General features: G+C 41.6%; 1 protein-coding gene across 1 annotated transcript; it reads left to right on the forward strand.

Annotated features, from left to right (window-relative positions):
- Positions 1-15,616: 15,616 nt before the first annotated feature.
- On the forward strand, positions 15,617-19,020 carry LOC4332730 (uncharacterized). The gene is made up of 3 exons (NM_001417664.1): positions 15,617-15,933; positions 16,028-16,263; positions 18,530-19,020. Exons 1-3 carry the CDS (start codon positions 15,742-15,744, stop codon positions 18,720-18,722), a joined length of 621 nt encoding a protein of 206 aa, NP_001404593.1. The 5' UTR covers positions 15,617-15,741; the 3' UTR covers positions 18,723-19,020.
- Positions 19,021-19,480: the final 460 nt, after the last annotated feature.

The raw sequence follows: 19,480 nt of genomic DNA on the forward strand, positions 1-19,480 counted from the left end.
AAAAATTCAATTCATATGGATTTGTAATTTTTGTTACCTGTTCTCTTGTATTTTTAACCTTTCTTCTCTTCTTCCTTGGCAAGTCAAACTCAACGTGTTTCAGAGGGCACGTTGGAAATGTGTGATCTGTCCTCTGACAATGACTGCAATGATATAGTTCTTTTTGCTGTATTTCTTCCCTGATTGTCTTATATCTTTGAGCTGGCCTGCCTTTGGATTTTGCAATATCTGGATCCAACAATATTTCTTCTGTATTTTCCTCAGATTGTTGATTGCCTTTTTCATGTGAGTTCAAATTGTCTTCTGCATTTGGATCTGAATCATTGATCTCCTGCTCAGCATCTTTATTTGAACACATTAATTCCAATTGTTTAGCAATTTTGTCCATCTCTTCCACTGCAAACTGGAAAGTTTCATTGCTTTTCGATCCATTTGATGCTATTTCTGCACTTTTCCTTGACAAAATGTTGAATCTCAGGATTGAGCTCTGTGCTAAAGGTATATTTCCATTGCCTTTTCCCCCAAGACCTTTGTACTCTTTTTTTGTCCATCTTTCAATAATATATTTTTCTGGTATCTTCATTGCATTGAGGTGGAGCATTACTTTCAATACATGGCAGCATAGAAGTCCATCTTTCTCAAACTTTGAGCAAATGCAGTTGAAATCCTCCTTTTCCAAGTCCACAATAACAAGGTACTTCCTTCTTCTGATTACTTGAATATTTTGATTCAATGCCAAAAAAAACTTCATAAGTTTTGAACTTCTCTACTTCATTTATTTGAAATCTAGTTGTTCTTTTCAACTCAACTTGAAACTTGATGAAGATTTTGCGATTATACATTCTCATTGCTTGGTACTCAATGTAGTAATGGGACCAAAGTTTGCTTGGTTTCTTTGTCCTTGAAATGTGATCATCAAACTGTTCCAAGTTTTGAATTGTATCCATTACTCTTTCATACTCTATCATGAAGTTTGTAATGCTGTACTGTGGACCAACATTATTCTTAAACCTTGAGTTAGTCCCTTCACTGAGAGCTGTGCTTTTTATAAATGGACAGAAATCACCCTTGAAATACACTGGAATAAATCTTTTTCTAATTGACCACATGTGCTTTAGAAAATTGATATGCTGAACTTCAAAGCTGTCAATCATTTCTTGCCATAAATACTCAAATTCTTCTTCTGTAACTGAGTTATTTATGATGTCTTCATACTCATCATACAACCCTTCTTTTGCTTTGAACAAATTTCCAAATAGATTGAAAGCTTTCTTTACAATATGAAAGAAGCAATTTATGTGCTTTGCATTTTGAAATACTTGAGCAATTGCTGATCTCATTGCTCCATCCTGATCAGTAATGATTGTTTTTGGTTCTTTTTGTGACATAGCTTTCAAAAAAGTTCTGAACAGCCATTTAAATGTTTCTGAAGTCTCATCATGCAAAAATGCACAACCAAAAACAATTGTGTTTCCATGTCCAGAAATTCCAACAAAGGGAGCAAACGGGAGGTTGTATCTGTTGGTGAAATATGTTGTGTCAAAACTCACAACATCACCATATTTCTCATACCACTCCCTCGATCTCCCGTCTGTCCAAAACAGATTTTTCACTTTCTTGCTCTCATCCAAATCAAACTCATAAAAGAAATGTGGATCTTTTTCTTTTTTCCTTCTGAAAAATTCTAAAGTTTTCATCATATCATTGCTGCTTGTCTCCTTGTTAATTGTGGTTCTCACATTGCTTATATCTTTCTTCGTATAAGGCAAAGAAGTCAATCCTCCTCTTAGAACAGATAAAATCACAATCATGTGCCTTGTTGGTATATTACATTCCTTCAAGGTCCTTATGAGCATTTTTTCTTCTGTAGTCATGTGTTTGTGTGATTTGAGAAATCTCACTTCATCTCTTGGACTTAGTTGATGATTGTGGTCTAATTGTACCCTTGAAATATTCCAAATCTCATTCCTCTCTGAAATAACCAGAGCACACTTGCAATCTGTTGCATCATTTTCATTTGTATTTCTTTCCGAAACCACTGTTTCCTCTGCGCTTACTGGTTTGGATTGAGAAGTTGGTTTGCCTTGTCTATTACATCTGAACGTTACTGTCACGCCCGGAATTTCTATCCAAAATTCCAAACGCTTACATGTGTGTGAACTCTCGTCCAGGAATCAGCCGAGGCACACAATAACAAATTGATAATAGAGTACAATTATTACTCTAATTAATAAGCGAATAAAATGTCATTACAGAGGTAGATAGTTCCTCTCAATCAATAAAGATCTAAGCAGCGGAAAAAATAAGATAAACGGCGCAGACGACTCCACTCCACAGGCAGCTTGACCAGGGCTACACCTAATCCTCCACACCATCAGCTTCACTGTAGAACTCTTCCTCTGATGAATGATTGCAAGGTGAGTATATGACATACTCAGCAAGCCACGCAGCAAATATGCAAGTGCACAGGATAACAAAGGATGGCATAATAGGGTTTCATTTTGCAAAAGCAGCATTTAGCAAACATTTGAGAATTTAATAAAACAGTTAAGTAATAATTAAACAATATTAATCCAACGCTATACAACATACCCTGTTGTATAGGCCCAACCATTCTGAACAACCATCCCAGCTGCACAGTTCTATCTCCAAACTAGGAATATACCATTCCAAACCAGGAGCTAATCAAATTATTACCAGTTATAGCATCTTTTATTATGATGAGAGGTGTGAGACTAATCACGAAAGACATTGTTAGACCCGCCCATAACCGCGGGCACGGCTATTCGAATAGTTTTACTCTGATCAGAGGTGTACCAATGTACCCACAAGACACAGCCCCACATCATGTCACCATGTGCCTCAATACCACCACGGTACCTCGGAAAGGAGCTGTGACAATACCCCTTGCACAACACAATCCACTACAGCGCACCTTTCCTGGATCATAATCACCCCCTTATAAACAAGGCATGGACTCCCCAGCGACCCCCGTGGGCTTATCTCCGTCACTTCTCAGTCTGGTGCTCCGCAATGAACCATGCTATACAAAAGGTAAAGCCGTTGCCCATGCTGGCTTGTGGTTGGCACGGTTAATGTTTCACAACCGAAACTCGTGAACCGGTCCTTAATTGTCATGAGCACGACCATCAAAACCATGTGCTCACAACCCACCATTATCAGGTTTTAGTTGGCACATTAATTAATTAACCAATCACGATTGACCATCGTGAACTATCATTAAGCCATCATTAAATAATAGTAAATCTTAAGTTATCCCAATAGTGTGCTAATGTTTCTAAGCAGGGCTAAGCAATTATATCTAATACATCTAGTTGAACCAATATATATATAGCCCAACTAGTCAAGTTATAACAACCCAAGGTATCAAGGAATAAAGTAATCAAGAACAAAAAGGGCTATAACAAACAATAGGTTAATTCCACCCAATGACATTCGAAAATAAATGCAATAGTTGAATAGAAACGATAGCTTTAAACGGGATCAACATGCTCAAAGGGTTGTTTGGGATCTGTGTGACTTGCCTTGCTGACCTTGGAACTCTTCAAACTCTTCTCCTGCGAAAACGGACTCTCCGGAAACGACGGAATCTAAGCAGAAAAGAGCAAAATCACCAAAACAGCACAAAAACAAGCATGAACAGTACATGTGGATATTTTTAACATGTAGATCTCAAATTTAGAAAAATTTAGAGACTTGAACCAACTAAATCCGAGCTAAGATGAATTAGTTATGAATTTTTGAAGATTAAATCGGATTAAAACACTTATATGGATTTTAATTGAATTATGACGCAATAATGAATTATTTTTGAAAAGGAAAAAGGGATTTATTGCGTCAGCGGCTAGGGTTTCGCGGTGGACCGGGCGCACGGCGACGGTTCACGGGAACGGACGGCCGAGATCGATCTTATCCAAAACGGACGGCCGAGATCGACCGATCCACGGCCGGACCACGAGAGACGACGACGATGACGTCAGCGGTGACGTCACCACCTGCGGCGGCTCGGGAGCACAAGCTCGCCGGCGAACGATGGCGCGGCGGCGCGAACGGAGGGCACCAGGACGTAGAGGGCGACGCGGCGAACTCACCAGCGACCAAAACGGCGGCGGAAGATCAACGGACGGCGACGGCGTCGAGGAAGAAGCGGCGTCGACCTTCGGCTTGACGACGGCGACGATGCTCCGGCGGTCTTCAGCGACGGCGAAGGGGCGGACGAGGACGGCGACGCGACGGCGACCACGATGGCGACCTCCCCGAGCGACGGCGACGACTGGAGCGACGGCGGAGCACGGCTGGAGCGGCGGCGACAACGGCGGCGCGAGGCTACACGGGGCTAGGGCTCTATCGGCAACGAGAGGCGAAGGCGAGGGTGGCGACGGGTAGCGGCGACTCCGGGGGTCCTTTTAAAGGGGCTAGGAGGCGGCGGCGAAGGCCCACGATGACCGGCGACGCTATGGAAACTTCGGGGTTCGGAGGAAAGAGACCGATCCGATTCGACCTCGAATAAAACACTTTCCAAGCCGATTTAGCCGATGATTCCAAAAGAGAAAAGGTAGAGGAGATCTCGGGAAACATTTCCCCTCAATTGATTTCACCGGGAAAGGAAAGGATCGGCCGAATTTGGAAGGAAACGGCGGCGGCGCGGCGCTAGGGTTTCGGGCGGCGGCGGCGCGACGAAGACGACGACTCCGACAGGCGGGACCCACCTGTCAGCTACAGCGAGGGCGCGCGCGCGGCTGCGGACTGGGCCGGCTTGGGCCGAGGAGAGAGAGAGAGAGGATTTGGGCCGACTTTCGGCCCAAAGCCAAAAGAAGACTTTTTAAAACCTTTTTCAATTTAAATTATTCATGAAATGCAATTCCATTTATTAAAAATACTTCCTTAGCTCAAATAAATCCCAGAAAAATCTAGGAATTATAGAATTAAGCAAAGTATTTAATGAAATTTTATCTGGCCCCATTTTATGTTGGAATTTATTAATTAAAATTAGATCTTCTCTTCAAAGATTTTTAAAATCATTTCTAAAAAATTCCATTTAAACAACAATTTATATATTTTGAATTTTTAGGATGTGACAAACCTACCCCCCTTAAACAGAATCTCGTCCTCGAGATTCGGAAGAACTGGCGAACAGATGCGGATGAGCTGACTTCAATTCATCTTCTCGTTCCCAAGTTGATTCTTCTTCCGAGTGATTACTCCACTGGACTTTACAAAAACGGATAACTCGATTCCTGGTTCTTCTCTCATCTATTTCCAAGATACGGATTGGTTTCTCAACATAGGTCAGATCCTCTTGGACTTCTATCTGTTCAAGATTAGCTTCTTCGGTAGGTACCCTTAAACACTTTTTCAATTGCGACACATGGAACACATTATGGACGCCTGCCAAATTGAGGTAATTCCAACTGATAAGCAACCTCTCCTCTTCTACTGACAATCTTATAAGGTCCCACAAAACGCGGTGCCAATTTTCCTTTGGTATGAAAACGATGAACCCCTCGAAGAGGCGTGACATGAAGGTACACATAATCTCCTGCGTCAAAACTTAGATCTCTCCGACGATTGTCGGCATAACTCTTATGGCGAGACTGGGCCACACGCAATCTTTCTTGAATGATTTTCACCTTTTCTTCTGCTTCCCTCAAGATATCCGTCCCGAAAACCTGACGTTCTCCCGTTTGATCCCACAAAAGCGGAGTGCGGCACTTCCGACCATACAGTGCTTCGTAAGGAGCCATCTGAAGACTAGCTTGATAACTGTTGTTGTACGAAAATTCCGCATAAGGTAGATTCTTATCCCAACTTCCACCGAAGTCTAAAGCACAAGCTCTCAACATATCTTCCAAAATCTGATTCACCCTTTCGGTTTGTCCGTCTGTCTGCGGATGATAAGCAGTACTAAAGTTCAGCTTAGAACCCATCTCTTCCTGAAGCTTCTTCCAAAATTTTGAAGTAAACTGACTGCCTTGATCAGACACTATTTTCTTAGGGACGCCATGCAAACACACAATCCTTGCCATATACAATTCCGCCAACCGACTTCCAGAATATGTTGTCTTTACTGGGATGAAATGAGCCACTTTGGTAAGTCTGTCGACTATCACCCAAATAGAGTCATGACCTGATGACGTTCTGGGTAAACCAGTGATGAAATCCATACCGATTTCCTCCCATTTCCATTCAGGAATCTTCAAAGGCTGCAACAAACCGGCGGGTTTCTGATGTTCTGCCTTGATTCGCTGACAAACATCACATACTGCTACGTATTCTGCAATTTCACGCTTCATACTTGCCCACCAAAATCTTTCCTTGAGATCCTGGTATATTTTGGTACTACCAGGGTGAATGGAGTATAAAGTATCATGGGCTTCTTTCAGAATTGCATCTTTTAAATCTTTGTTGTCGGGGACGCAGATTCTCTCACCCAACCATACAGTTCCTTGCTCATCTTCCAAGAAACCGATAGCTTTTCCTCTTCTCATATTCTTCTTAATTTCTTGAATATCAGGATCATTAATTTGGGCTTCTCTAACTTGATCAATTAGAGTGGGCTTCGCTTCTAAGGCTGCAACGAAACCTCTACTGACAATTCCCAAATTTAATCTTTCAAATTCCTCGCATAATTCCAATGGTAACTGTCATCCTTTCTGCTAAGAGCGTCTGCTACAACATTAGCCTTTCCCGGGTGATAATGAATTCCCATGTCATAATCCTTAATTAATTCCAACCATCTCCGTTGTCTCATGTTCAAATCCGGCTGAGTAAAGATATACTTTAAACTCTTGTGATCGGTATACACCTCTGTACGAGTACCGAAAAGATAATGATGCCAAATTTTCAACGCATGAACTACTGCAGCTAATTCAAGATCATGAGTAGGGTAGTTCTTCTCATGCGGACGTAACTGACGAGATGCATAGGCAACCACCTTCCCATCTTGCATCAGAACACAACCTAACCCCAGTTTGGATGCATCGCAATACACTTGGAAACCCTTCTTTGGATCAGGTAAAATCAAAATAGGAGCTGATATTAAGCGATTCTTCAACTCTTGAAAACTCTGCTCACATTCTTCTGACCACTTGTACTTCACATCTTTCTGAAGCAATCGTGTCATGGGCTTAGCAATCTTGGAAAAATTTTCTATAAACCTCCGATAATATCCCGCGAGGCCTAGGAAACTGCGAATCTCTGAAACTGTCTTTGGTTGTTTCCAGTTGGTTACGGATTCCACATTACTAGGATCGACGGCAACTCCTCCTGCTGAGATGACGTGACCAAGGAACTTCACTTCAGACAACCAAAATTCACACTTACTAAACTTAGCATACAGTTGATGTTCTCGTAGCTTTTCTAGTGCAAGGCGAAGATGTTCTATATGCTCTTCTTTGGTTCGGGAGTAGATAAGAATGTCATCAATAAAGACCACCACGAACTTGTCTAGGTATTCCATAAACACCTTATTCATCAAGTTCATGAAGAAAGCGGGGGCATTGGTAAGTCCAAAAGACATAACAGTACATTCAAACAATCCATACCTAGTGGTAAAAGCTGTCTTAGGTATATCTTCCTCTTTGATTCTCAACTGATGATACCCTGATCGAAGATCTATCTTGGAGAAAACGGTGGCACCTTTAAGCTGATCGAATAAATCATCAATTCTGGGCAGCGGATACTTATTCTTGATAGTCATATCATTTAGTGCACGATAGTCCACACACATCCTCTGGGTATGGTCTTTCTTTTCCACAAAAATTACTGGAGCTCCCCATGGAGATGAACTCGGTCTGATGTATCCTTTCTGAAGCAAATCGTCTACTTGCCTTTTGACTTCTGCCAACTCATTGGCTGCCATTCTATAAGGTCTCTTATGGATCGGAGTTGTTCCTGGTACCAAATCTATTCTGAACTCTATATCTCTTTTAGGAGGCATACCAGGTAAATCGTCTGGGAACACATCAGGATACTCCCGGACTATAGGAATCTCTTCCAAAGTTATTTGGTTCAGTCTTGACCTTAAAGACTCAGAAGACAATGCATGAATTGTTACAACTCGACCATCATCACTGGTGAGAGTTACTTTCCTGTTAGCACAGTCTATCACACCCTTATATCTGGCTAACCAGTCCATCCCTAGGATGACATCAAGGTCTTTGGATTCTAACAGGATAAGATTGGCCAGAAATAATGATCTGAGAATTTCTATTCTGACAGAGGGGCTACGTTGCAAAGAGAGTGCTTGATTACTTGGGGTATTAACCATCAAAGGACGTCTAAGATCTTCTACTTCCATCACATGATTTCCCGCAAAACTCATAGATAAGAATGAATGTGTAGCACCAGAATCAAAAAGCACTGTTGCAGGGACTAAGTTAACAAGGAACGTACCCAAAATCACATCTGGAGCACCTTGAGCTTCTGTAGCAGCAACATGATTGACACGGGCCTTTGGCGCTGGTGCGGTAGAGTTGCTCTGGGCAGGGACAGCCTTCACGCGTCGGGGCTTCGGACACTTGTCAGCATAATGTCCTGGGTCTCCACAGTTGAAACACACTACGGGCTTGCTGCCTTGCTCCCTCTTGGCAGGCTGTTGCTGTGTTGGAGCTGCAACAGGGCGTGGAGCTTGATTGCGGATGTTGTTGCCAGCATTGTTGTTGAAGAACTGACGCTGCGGACGAACAACAGACGAAGAACCTCCCTGTGGCATGGACTGGGGTCCTAAAGTAAGACGCGGCCTCTGATTATTCCCCTGTTGTGTCTTGAATTGAGCAATCCGGCGTTTCTTCTGTTCCATGCGATTGTACTTGTCCTCCTGGCGAATAGCCTTATCTACTAACTTCTGGAAATCAGGATAATCCCCAGTCATGAGTGGATAAGAAAGCTCATCATTAAGTCCTTCCAAGAACTTCTCCTGGCGCTCTTCATCAGTGCGTACATCTTCCAGAGCATAACGAGCCAGACGATTGAACTCGTGCAGATACTCGGTAACAGAGCGAGATCCCTGGGTGAGCGACCTGAATTCCTTCTTCTTGAGAGACACCACTCCCGATGGTATATGCGTCTTCCGGAAAGCAGCGGTGAACTCAAGCCAAGTGATAGGTTCAGCAGTAATCCTATTAAGGCGGGAGTGATCCCACCATTCAGAGGCAGGGCCATGCAGCTGGTGTGATGCAAATGAGACCTTCTCCTGATCAGTGCACTGAAGCAAATCCAACTTCTTTTCTATGGCGTGCAACCAATCACCAGCTTCAACAGGATTAGTGGTACTAGAGAAAATAGGCGGCCTCACACGAAGAAATTCTGCTAACTTGTTCTGGGGAGGTGCATGGTTATTTCCCTGGTTCTGCTGGTTCTGGAGTTGCTGCATCATCATGTTCATAAGTTGTGTCTGTTGAGCCAGGACTTAGGCAAGTGTGGGATTCTCTCCATTGTTGTTGTTGTTGTTATTGTTGTTGTTGGGGCCATTCCCATTGCTGCGAGTGAGCACCATCTGGCATGGGCAGGAGCATAAGAAGAGAAACCGGGGAAAACTACTTAGGACCGAGAATTAATTTAACTTTTATTGATCTTAAGTGAGTTTCATTATTACAAAACTGAAGACTCTCACACCACTAAACTTACCAACTACCTAACACTCGAAAGCAAACAAACGCACGCACTTACATCCCACCACTGATGTAAATCACATGCGAGACACACACAACCAAACTTAAACAAGCAAACTAACACAACGATCTAAGACAACGGTTTGACAAGGCATTCTAGGTCTTCCGGGCATCGGAGTTGATTGAAGGCTCGTTCGGCTCGTCTTCATCATCTTGAGTTGCTCCCCACTCAATCTTGGAATGGGTGCGCTTTGATTCATCTCCTTCATCATCACTTACATTGACGACCGGAGGATCCGCTAGGGCTGGGGTAACTTCTTTCTCCACCACACGGACCTTTGGCACCAATTGGTAGCGAGGGACAAATAGAGCTCTCTTCCTTGCGGTAAGACGAATCCTGGCCTTCTGCGGTGGTGCTTCTCCCTTCAATGCGGCTAGTTCCTTCTCCAAACGATCCACTTTGTCCTCAAGCTTGCAAATCTTACCACGATTCCGGTCTTCACGATCTTGGGCTGCTAACACAGTCTCCGCACGGGTTTCATCCATAGCCCACAGCATCTCAACCAAATGCCTTGTGGTAGCATCATTCTCAATTCCCTCAGTCTCAAGGTAGCTGCCACGGTCACTTCCCTGTGGTTGGCGAGGATGGTAGCGATACTCAGTGTCGGCCAACTGATCACTGTAGCGATCAAGGAGCTCTCCTATGGCGATCCTTGCCACCTCCTGACATGTATGGATGTAGTTTCTTCCTCCGGCTTCGAACATCACTGAGGGAATATCTTCACTATTACTGTTCAAGGTGACTTTGACTCGGCACTTCTCTTCGTGACGATCATGAGGAATTTGGGCATAGAAAGGGGCAGTCCCAAATCCTATGGCAAAGGACATCGTACGCAACTCCTGGACAAATCCCTCAACACCAAACAAGTACTCAGGCTTGTAGCGCGGCATCTAAAGACAAGTGAAAGGAGGGAGTTAAGACATTTATCCAATTAATAGCACAAGTTTTTGGATTAATTTGAATAAAGTTAGAAAATCAAAGTAAAAGGTAAGCCAAACTTGCAGGATAAGTTGAAACAGTTGGAAACAAGGTCACAAATTTTGTACTTTTGAACAACCGGTTTCAAAAGAAATAAAAGAAAGTTATAAAATCAACATGCTAAATTTATTTCATTGCAGCAAGATTAAACTAAACAATATTGTAAAACTTTTGTTGGTAAAATGAGCCATTAGTACAGTAATAGATGTACAGTACTAATAACGCTAGAATAAATTTTGAACGAGAACCACTAAAAAAAATATTAGGAAATGCATGTGCCATTAGTTTGGTTTAATTAAAAGAGAAGGGGAGGAGAACAGTTCTACTTTTCCAATATTTTTAGAGGGCTTCTATGGGTAACCATTTGGCATAACCTAGGGTCAAGGAGCTCTGATACCAACTTGTCACGCCCGGAATTTCTATCCAAAATTCCAAACGCTTACATGTGTGTGAACCCTCGTCCAGGAATCAGCCGAGGCACACAATAACAAATTGATAATAGAGTACAATTATTACTCTAATTAATAAGCGAATAAAATGTCATTATAGAGGTAGATAGTTCCTCTCAATCAATAAAGATCTAAGCAGCGGAAAAAATAAGATAAACGGCGCAGACGACTCCACTCCACAGGCAGCTTGACCAGGGCTACACCTAATCCTCCACACCATCAGCTTCACTGTAGAACTCTTCCTCTGATGAATGATTGCAAGGTGAGTATATGACATACTCAGCAAGCCACGCAGCAAATATGCAAGTGCACAGGATAACAAAGGATGGCATAATAGGGTTTCATTTTGCAAAAGCAGCATTTAGCAAACATTTGAGAATTTAATAAAACAGTTAAGTGATAATTAAACAATATTAATCCAACGCTATACAACATACCCTGTTGTATAGGCCCAACCATTCTGAACAACCATCCCAGCTGCACAGTTCTATCTCCAAACCAGGAATATACCATTCCAAACCAGGAGCTAATCAAATTATTACCAGTTATAGCATCTTTTATTATGATGAGAGGTGTGAGACTAATCACGAAAGACATTGTTAGACCCGCCCATAACCGCGGGCATGGCTATTCGAATAGTTTTACTCTGATCAGAGGTGTACCAATGTACCCACAAGACACAGCCCCACATCATGTCACCATGTGCCTCAATACCACCACGGTACCTCGGAAAGGAGCTGTGACAATACCCCTTGCACAACACAATCCACTACAGCGCACCTTTCCTGGATCATAATCACCCCCTTATAAACAAGGCATGGACTCCCCAGCGACCCCCGTGGGCTTATCTCCGCCACTTCTCAGTCTGGTGCTCCGCAATGAACCATGCTATACAAAAGGTAAAGCCGTTGCCCATGCTGGCTTGTGGTTGGCACGGTTAATGTTTCACAACCGAAACTCGTGAACCGGTCCTTAATTGTCATGAGCACGACCATCAAAACCATGTGCTCACAACCCACCATTATCAGGTTTTAGTTGGCACATTAATTAATTAACCAATCACGATTGACCATCGTGAACTATCATTAAGCCATCATTAAATAATAGTAAATCTTAAGTTATCCCAATAGTGTGCTAATGTTTCTAAGCAGGGCTAAGCAATTATATCTAATACATCTAGTTGAACCAATATATATATAGCCCAACTAGTCAAGTTATAACAACCCAAGGTATCAAGGAATAAAGTAATCAAGAACAAAAAGGGCTATAACAAACAATAGGTTAATTCCACCCAATGACATTCGAAAATAAATGCAATAGTTGAATAGAAACGATAGCTTTAAACGGGATCAACATGCTCAAAGGGTTGTTTGGGATCTGTGTGACTTGCCTTGCTGGCCTTGGAACTCTTCAAACTCTTCTCCTGCGAAAACGGACTCTCCGGAAACGACGGAATCTAAGCAGAAAAGAGCAAAATCACCAAAACAGCACAAAAACAAGCATGAACAGTACATGTGGATATTTTTAACATGTAGATCTCAAATTTAGAAAAATTTAGAGACTTGAACCAACTAAATCCGAGCTAAGATGAATTAGTTATGAATTTTTGAAGATTAAATCGGATTAAAACACTTATATGGATTTTAATTGAATTATGACGCAATAATGAATTATTTTTGAAAAGGAAAAAGGGATTTATTGCGTCAGCGGCTAGGGTTTCGCGGTGGACCGGGCGCACGGCGACGGTTCACGGGAACGGACGGCCGAGATCGATCTTATCCAAAACGGACGGCCGAGATCGACCGATCCACGGCCGGACCACGAGAGACGACGACGATGACGTCAGCGGTGACGTCACCACCGGCGGCGGCTCGGGAGCACAAGCTCGCCGGCGAACGATGGCGCGGCGGCGCGAACGGAGGGCACCAGGACGTAGAGGGCGACGCGGCGAACTCACCGGCGACCAAAACGGCGGCGGAAGATCAACGAACGGCGACGGCGTCGAGGAAGAAGCGGCGTCGACCTTCGGTTACAGTAAATAAGTATTTCAATTAGAGTGTAATGCTACTGTAATTCCAGTTAAAATTTACTTATGGAACAAACTATCTGATGGCACTTTTTCTTATAATATCTGATGGCACTTTTTCTTTTCTATTTCTTTCTATTTCAATTAGATATGATTTGTTTTGGTTTTTACATATGTACTACTTTTGAAGTATTTGATACCCTGTTTTTTGCTCGAAAAATCTGAAATCATCTTGAAATTGAGATTAAACTGCATTAGATCATGATTTCATATGAATTTTACATTGTTTCTTTGTAGTTACATGTATTTTCAATTGAAATTGTAGTGTTCACTCTATATATTTGTAATACAAGTTCACTGTAACTAGTTTCATTATATTCTATTTTGAGACATTGAACAAATCAATAATGATCTATTATCTGAAATCTTCATTTTGTTATCTGATGATGAGAGAAACATTGAACTGAGATAGTCTTGAGTTTAAAACATATCTTGAATGTGTTCCTGAATTTGTGCATGATTGTGTGAGCTAAACTATTTTGTTTACTGAACTAATCTTTTTACAATGAGTTAATACTAGAATTACTGTGATTCTTGTATGTAATTTTATTACTTTTTTACAGTAACATGTTAAGATGTGAGTTCATATGAATTGGCTCTTTTGTTTGTGCTGTATGAGATATTGAACTTTTATGTAATATTGAGTTGGATGAGACAAGTGGTTGACATTGAGATTTGAATTTGTCATTAGTTTAATATGGTGATTATGCTGATAAAATTGAATGTATGACAATTCAGGATATGCTATATGGCCTAGTTGTTATATTTCTGTATAACTGTATGACTGTGATATCTTCAGAGTGAAATTCAGTAAGGTTGGAAGACTAATCAATCTGTCATGTTTTTTTATAAAGTTAGTTTGGTATTCATCAATAGTACACAGTAATACTATCATCCAGAATGCAGTTTTGTAGTACTGAATGCAGTGTAGTTTTACTTTTAACATTACATAGTTCAGATCTACAGAGCAAACATATGAAATTTTCAGTTCTGAGTTGTTGTATTTATCCAGCAAAGTGGATTGTTAACCTTGTTTCATTTGACATATTCAGCAATTTCATGTATTCTTTTGAATTATATATTTGACCTAAACTCTCTCTTTGATCTTTTTCAGGAATTGTATATAGGGGATAAGAATTGGAGCCTTGAACTAACCTTGAACTGGAGCCTTCTTGTTTCTCTTGATTTTGCCTTCCTCTTGTTTTTTCTTTGTGTTCTCCAGATTCTGTGTTTCCTTTGTATGGATCTCAACTTTCTGTTCAGAAGTTGTCTTTGATTTCTTCTTTCCTATAGAACTACTCTTTGATTCTGACATTGTACTCTCTCCTTCCATCTGCGATTTGGATCCTCTTTTTCTCTCTTCTTTCTCTTCTCCTAGCTCCATGTTTGATTCGTGCTAGATCTGTTTGTGAACTAGTAGTGCTGTTGAAAAGTAGGGGATTGAAAAGTGTGGTCCCATACATGGTTGATTCACGTGACATGTTTTTCATCTACTTGGCTTCCAAGTTTGGTCCCTACTACTTTTTTGGATAGGCTGTTGGATTATGATTTGGGCTTTATTTCCTTGTGTTTTGCTTCTAATTTTGTATCTTGGGCCTGCTTTTTACTAATGGGCTTTTATGGATCTGGATATAGACTTGGGCCTTCAAATAATTCGCATGGGCGAAAAAATCATGGGCTTTGTTTATTTGTGTTTGATTCAAATTTTGTATTTTGGGCCTTCTTTTTACTAATGGGCTTTTATGGATCTGGATATGGATTTGGGCTTTTATGGATCTGGATCTGGATTTAGGCTTTAAAAAAATGGCGTTCAAATAATCAAATAATATATCTGTTTTTAAGTGTAATATCTATTTGTATCACTTTTTCTGAGTTGTTGGATGTGCATCCTATGGTAGATAAAATCTGTATGATTGGAGCTTCAGAAATCATTCGATTCCTATATAGACAGCCCCTTCTTTTTTTTTGGTTCTGGGATTTTTTTCCTCTACTCCAGGCTCTTCTAGATGGCATTGTCCATTTTGTTTAAAAACCCTTCTTAAAACTTGCATTTTATATTTAGGTCCGCTGGACCTTTTTCTCACCGTTCGTATGTCATCGGACGGCTATGGGACATTTTGAATGCGTGGCATGTTCTCCTGCTGAGAATTTGGATGGAGCGCAAGCGTGATGCCACGTGGCTCAGTGAGAGGCCTGGGATTAGACCTGAAATCGTATATAGAGATTGAGGGACCTCAGATGAACTTATTCCTATATAAAACCCAAAGTAGGGTCCACGTGTGCCCAAAAAAAAAATCTATGGGCCTCAAAACGGCACAGTGCGAAAACCCGTGTGCTGTCATGGAGCCATTTAACCAGTAATGGCACGGCACAGTAGTATTAAAGGCGCCCACCCCTCGTGTCCAGAGATAAGGCTAAAGCTCACCGTCCATCGTCGTCCTCCGACCTCAAGCCCCCTCTCCGAGCTGACACGACCAGCTTCAGCACTTCAGTTCGGCTCCGTCCCCGAGTTCGGCAGCCGAGGCGAGTGGGGCAATGGTGGCTCCCGCGACGCTGTCCCTCCGCCCCTTCGCGACCCTCGCGCCGTCCCGCGCCGCGCTGCCCCGCGTCGGCGCCGGGTTCGCGCTCCCGCCCGCCGTCTCGTGCCAGCCGAGGCGGCGGCGCCTGTCGCTCCGCGCCGTGGCCGTCGACTCCGACCAGCAGGGCTCCCCCGAGCCTCCCGATCAGGTAAACCAAACCGCCCCTCGCCTCCCGCCCTAATTTTGATAATTTTCCCGTCCCGGTTTGAGACGGAGAATTGTGGTGGATTGGGCGCGCGCAGGAGGCGAAGCCGAAGAAGTACCACTTCCTGGTGGCGAACGCCAAGTTCATGCTGGACGAGGAGGAGCACTTCCAGGAGCAGCTGAAGGAGAAGCTGCGGCTCTACGGGGAGCGGGAGAAGGAGCAGGACTTCTGGCTGGTGGTGGAGCCCAAGTTCCTCGACAGGTTCCCCAACATCACCAAGCGCCTCAAGCGCCCCGCCGTCGCGCTCGTCTCCACCGACGGCAACTGGATCACGTAAGTGCAGTGCCCCCTCCCTCCATCGATCGTTTCAATTGCAGCCGCAACCGATGCTAATAATAAGCTAATTACTAGTACAACACAAAACATGTCTAGTACAGAAATTAAAACGCCTATCATAAAGAGTCGCAGTGTCAGTACGGTATTACCTGTGTGTAGTGTGTTATGGACTTATGATCAGCAGAGAACAAAGTACAAACTGCAAAAGCACCGAACCAACATGATGACAACATCAACAGTTTTTCATTTCTCTTACCACTCATCAAATGTGGATTTAAATAGAGCTTTACGGTATTGCTGATCCTACGCCGACATACATTTGCTTCAGTACATGTTCTGAGCTGGTGACAAAATAAGGACGATGCCAAAATGCCTAGTTTGGTTAATATGCAAGCATTCTTCTTTTTTTTTTGTTGAAAAAACTTCAAATTCAGGGATAAGAAATGCCAAACTATTGCAAATAAGCAGTAGTTTTCTTATATAGCACTAATTACAGCCAAAGATGCTAGTAGTGCCTTGTCCATCGGACTTGCACTCGCGATTGTAAAATGCTTCCCACGAAATATGCATCCTGCGACTGTAAACACATTCTGCAGCTATAAATATATCCCACAAAACAGTAAATTGTGTCTCTTGCAAATGCAAGCGGAGGGATATAGACATATAGTAGAATATTTTTCTTATAAGAGCAACTAGTCAGATTTGAGCCCGTAATGTTCTGTACAATTGTAACGTCCATTTTCCAAGTTTGATGTGTTTCACCGGGCACATTTCTAACATTTGGTCAAGATCCTGTTTCAAATGCAAAAGTACAAAAGTTTTTTGTAGTCCTTGTGAAGTATTGTGAGGCATAGGTATATTGTAGTGTTGATATGACTGGAAAAACTCAGAACTACTCCCTCTGTTTATTTGTGTATGATGCTGGTTAGTTTATTAATGTCAAACATTTCAGAATGGATGAATACACCTTATGTAAACGAAGACACTGAGTGTACCTTTTGAGTTTTGCTCAAGTCAACAGTCCTTTGGAATTTTACGTGATCCTCCATCTTATTTGCTATGATGCTTGGATCTGTCTTTCTTTGTCATGGCTCATGATAATGATCTACAAGTGTCATCTTAATTTTTTGAGAAAATTCCTTACGTGCCTCTGTTTTTTCGCTCAATCCCTTCTATAAATTTTGCCACATCCCTTACATGGTCTTGAGTTTTCATTTTGATACCCTACATACCCATTCCGTTATTTGGCCATGAACTGACCGTTATATTTTTTTCCCTGAAATGACTATACTGCCCTTCTCTCATAATTATGTGCTAGCTTATTGAGAAAAAACACAATTCTCGATGTGGAAAATTCTTATATATGATAAAATCAAAAGTGATGGAATTATTTGACCCTAAATATGAAAGATTCAAATTTTTAGCAAACTTCAAAATACTGATAAAATTCATACAAAATTTCATCAAGAACTTGAAACCAAAACTATTTTTGTTTGGCTTACATTTGAATTGAAAATGATTTAAAAATGATAAATTTCAGTTTTAAAATTTGTGGTCAAAGAATTATACCCCATTTGTTTTTTTTAAAAAAAATAATGAACCTTTTTCCCATTGAGAATTGTATTTTTTTTCTCAATAAGCTAGCACACAAGTACGAGGGGTAATATTGTCGTTTTGGAAAAAGAAATCTAGCGGTCAACTAATGGAATAGGTATATATGGGATTAAAATGAAACTCGGGAGCATGTAGGAAAATAGGAAAAATTCAGAGGCATAGAAATGATTGAGCGAAAACTAGTCAGGGCACAGAGGAATTTTCTCTGATTTTTTTCCACGCACCATACTAACTGGGTAGGATTTCGAGTTGTGGACATTGGTAATGAGTCGTTCGCATCCTGAACACACTGATTTGATGAGAAAGCTAGTGAAAAAGTAATAGAGGGAAAGGGACAATCTTATTGGACTACGAAACTGGACAACATGATAATACACAGAATTTTGGCTCTGAGCATGTGACTCAGTGACTATGCATCACATTATTTTCTGGATGTCATGATGTACGACATGGTGTGAATCGCCATGACCAGACCAGTTGTGCTTCTAACCATCCAAAATTCCAGATAGGAAGAGGACCAAACAATCACTGAAATAGCCAGCATCTACACTTTTAATGATCTTGTAATTGCCGATACCATGATTAACTACTTTCAATTTAAGTAGCATGGCAATCCTCAAGGTTACTCATTTTATTCTTTTGTTATCAGTTTTATGAAGTTGAGGCTAGACAGGGTCTTAGCAGAACAATTTGAAGCAGAAACGCTTGAGGAGGCATTGGCTTCTAACCCGGTCGACTTGAAATTTGACAAGCCTGAGAAATGGACAGCTCCATACCCCAAGTATGAGTATGGATGGTGGGAGCCCTTTCTACCTCCAAAGTCTAGCAATGGAACAGCATAGAGATGATCGGCAATCCATATGAGCAATGTAAGATTTCTTCCATGCAAGTGCCCAAATGTAATCTAAATTTTTAACAATGCCTATGTAATACTTGGGGTGCTGTGAGTACAGTTAGCTACAATAGTTGCAGAGTTGCTGTACTTTCTGGTAATACCAGATAAGCAGTGGTTTTGTTTTGGAAGATTGTGGACGGCTGTGGTTGGGGTATAATTTTCTTCATGATGCACATTGCTGTCTATGTTGTAAATTTTATCACGGGAAAAATGCAGTCTTCCAGGTCCTATATAATTTCTGAACCACCACCATGTGCATCAATAGTGTGCACATGATTTCCATTCTGCAGAAACAGCCACCAAGCAAACAACTTGGTGTTGTCAATGATTACAGAAAAGACTCGAGGGCCTTGAAGGTCTCTCTCTATTAGTCATATATAATCATAACATTTCGTAATCCAACATAATCATAATTTTCATTATCCCAAGACATCAGTACCACTAACTATATACTATTAAAGCTTAGGGTGTGTTTGATTCTTTGGGTGTAAAGTTTTTGAAGTATACCGACGCATATTTGAGGTATTAAACGTAGACTAATAACAAAACAAATTACAGATTCCGCATGTAAACTGCAAAACGAATTTATTAAGCCTAATTAATCCGTTATTAGCTAATGTTTATTATAGCATCACATTGTCAAATCATATCGTGACAACGTCTCGTAATTTACATGCAAACTGTACAATTAATTTTTTTTCCACA

This window comes from Oryza sativa, chromosome 3 (genome assembly GCF_034140825.1).
Source record: "Oryza sativa Japonica Group chromosome 3, ASM3414082v1".
In the NCBI taxonomy this organism is placed as follows: Eukaryota; Viridiplantae; Streptophyta; class Magnoliopsida; order Poales; family Poaceae; genus Oryza; species Oryza sativa.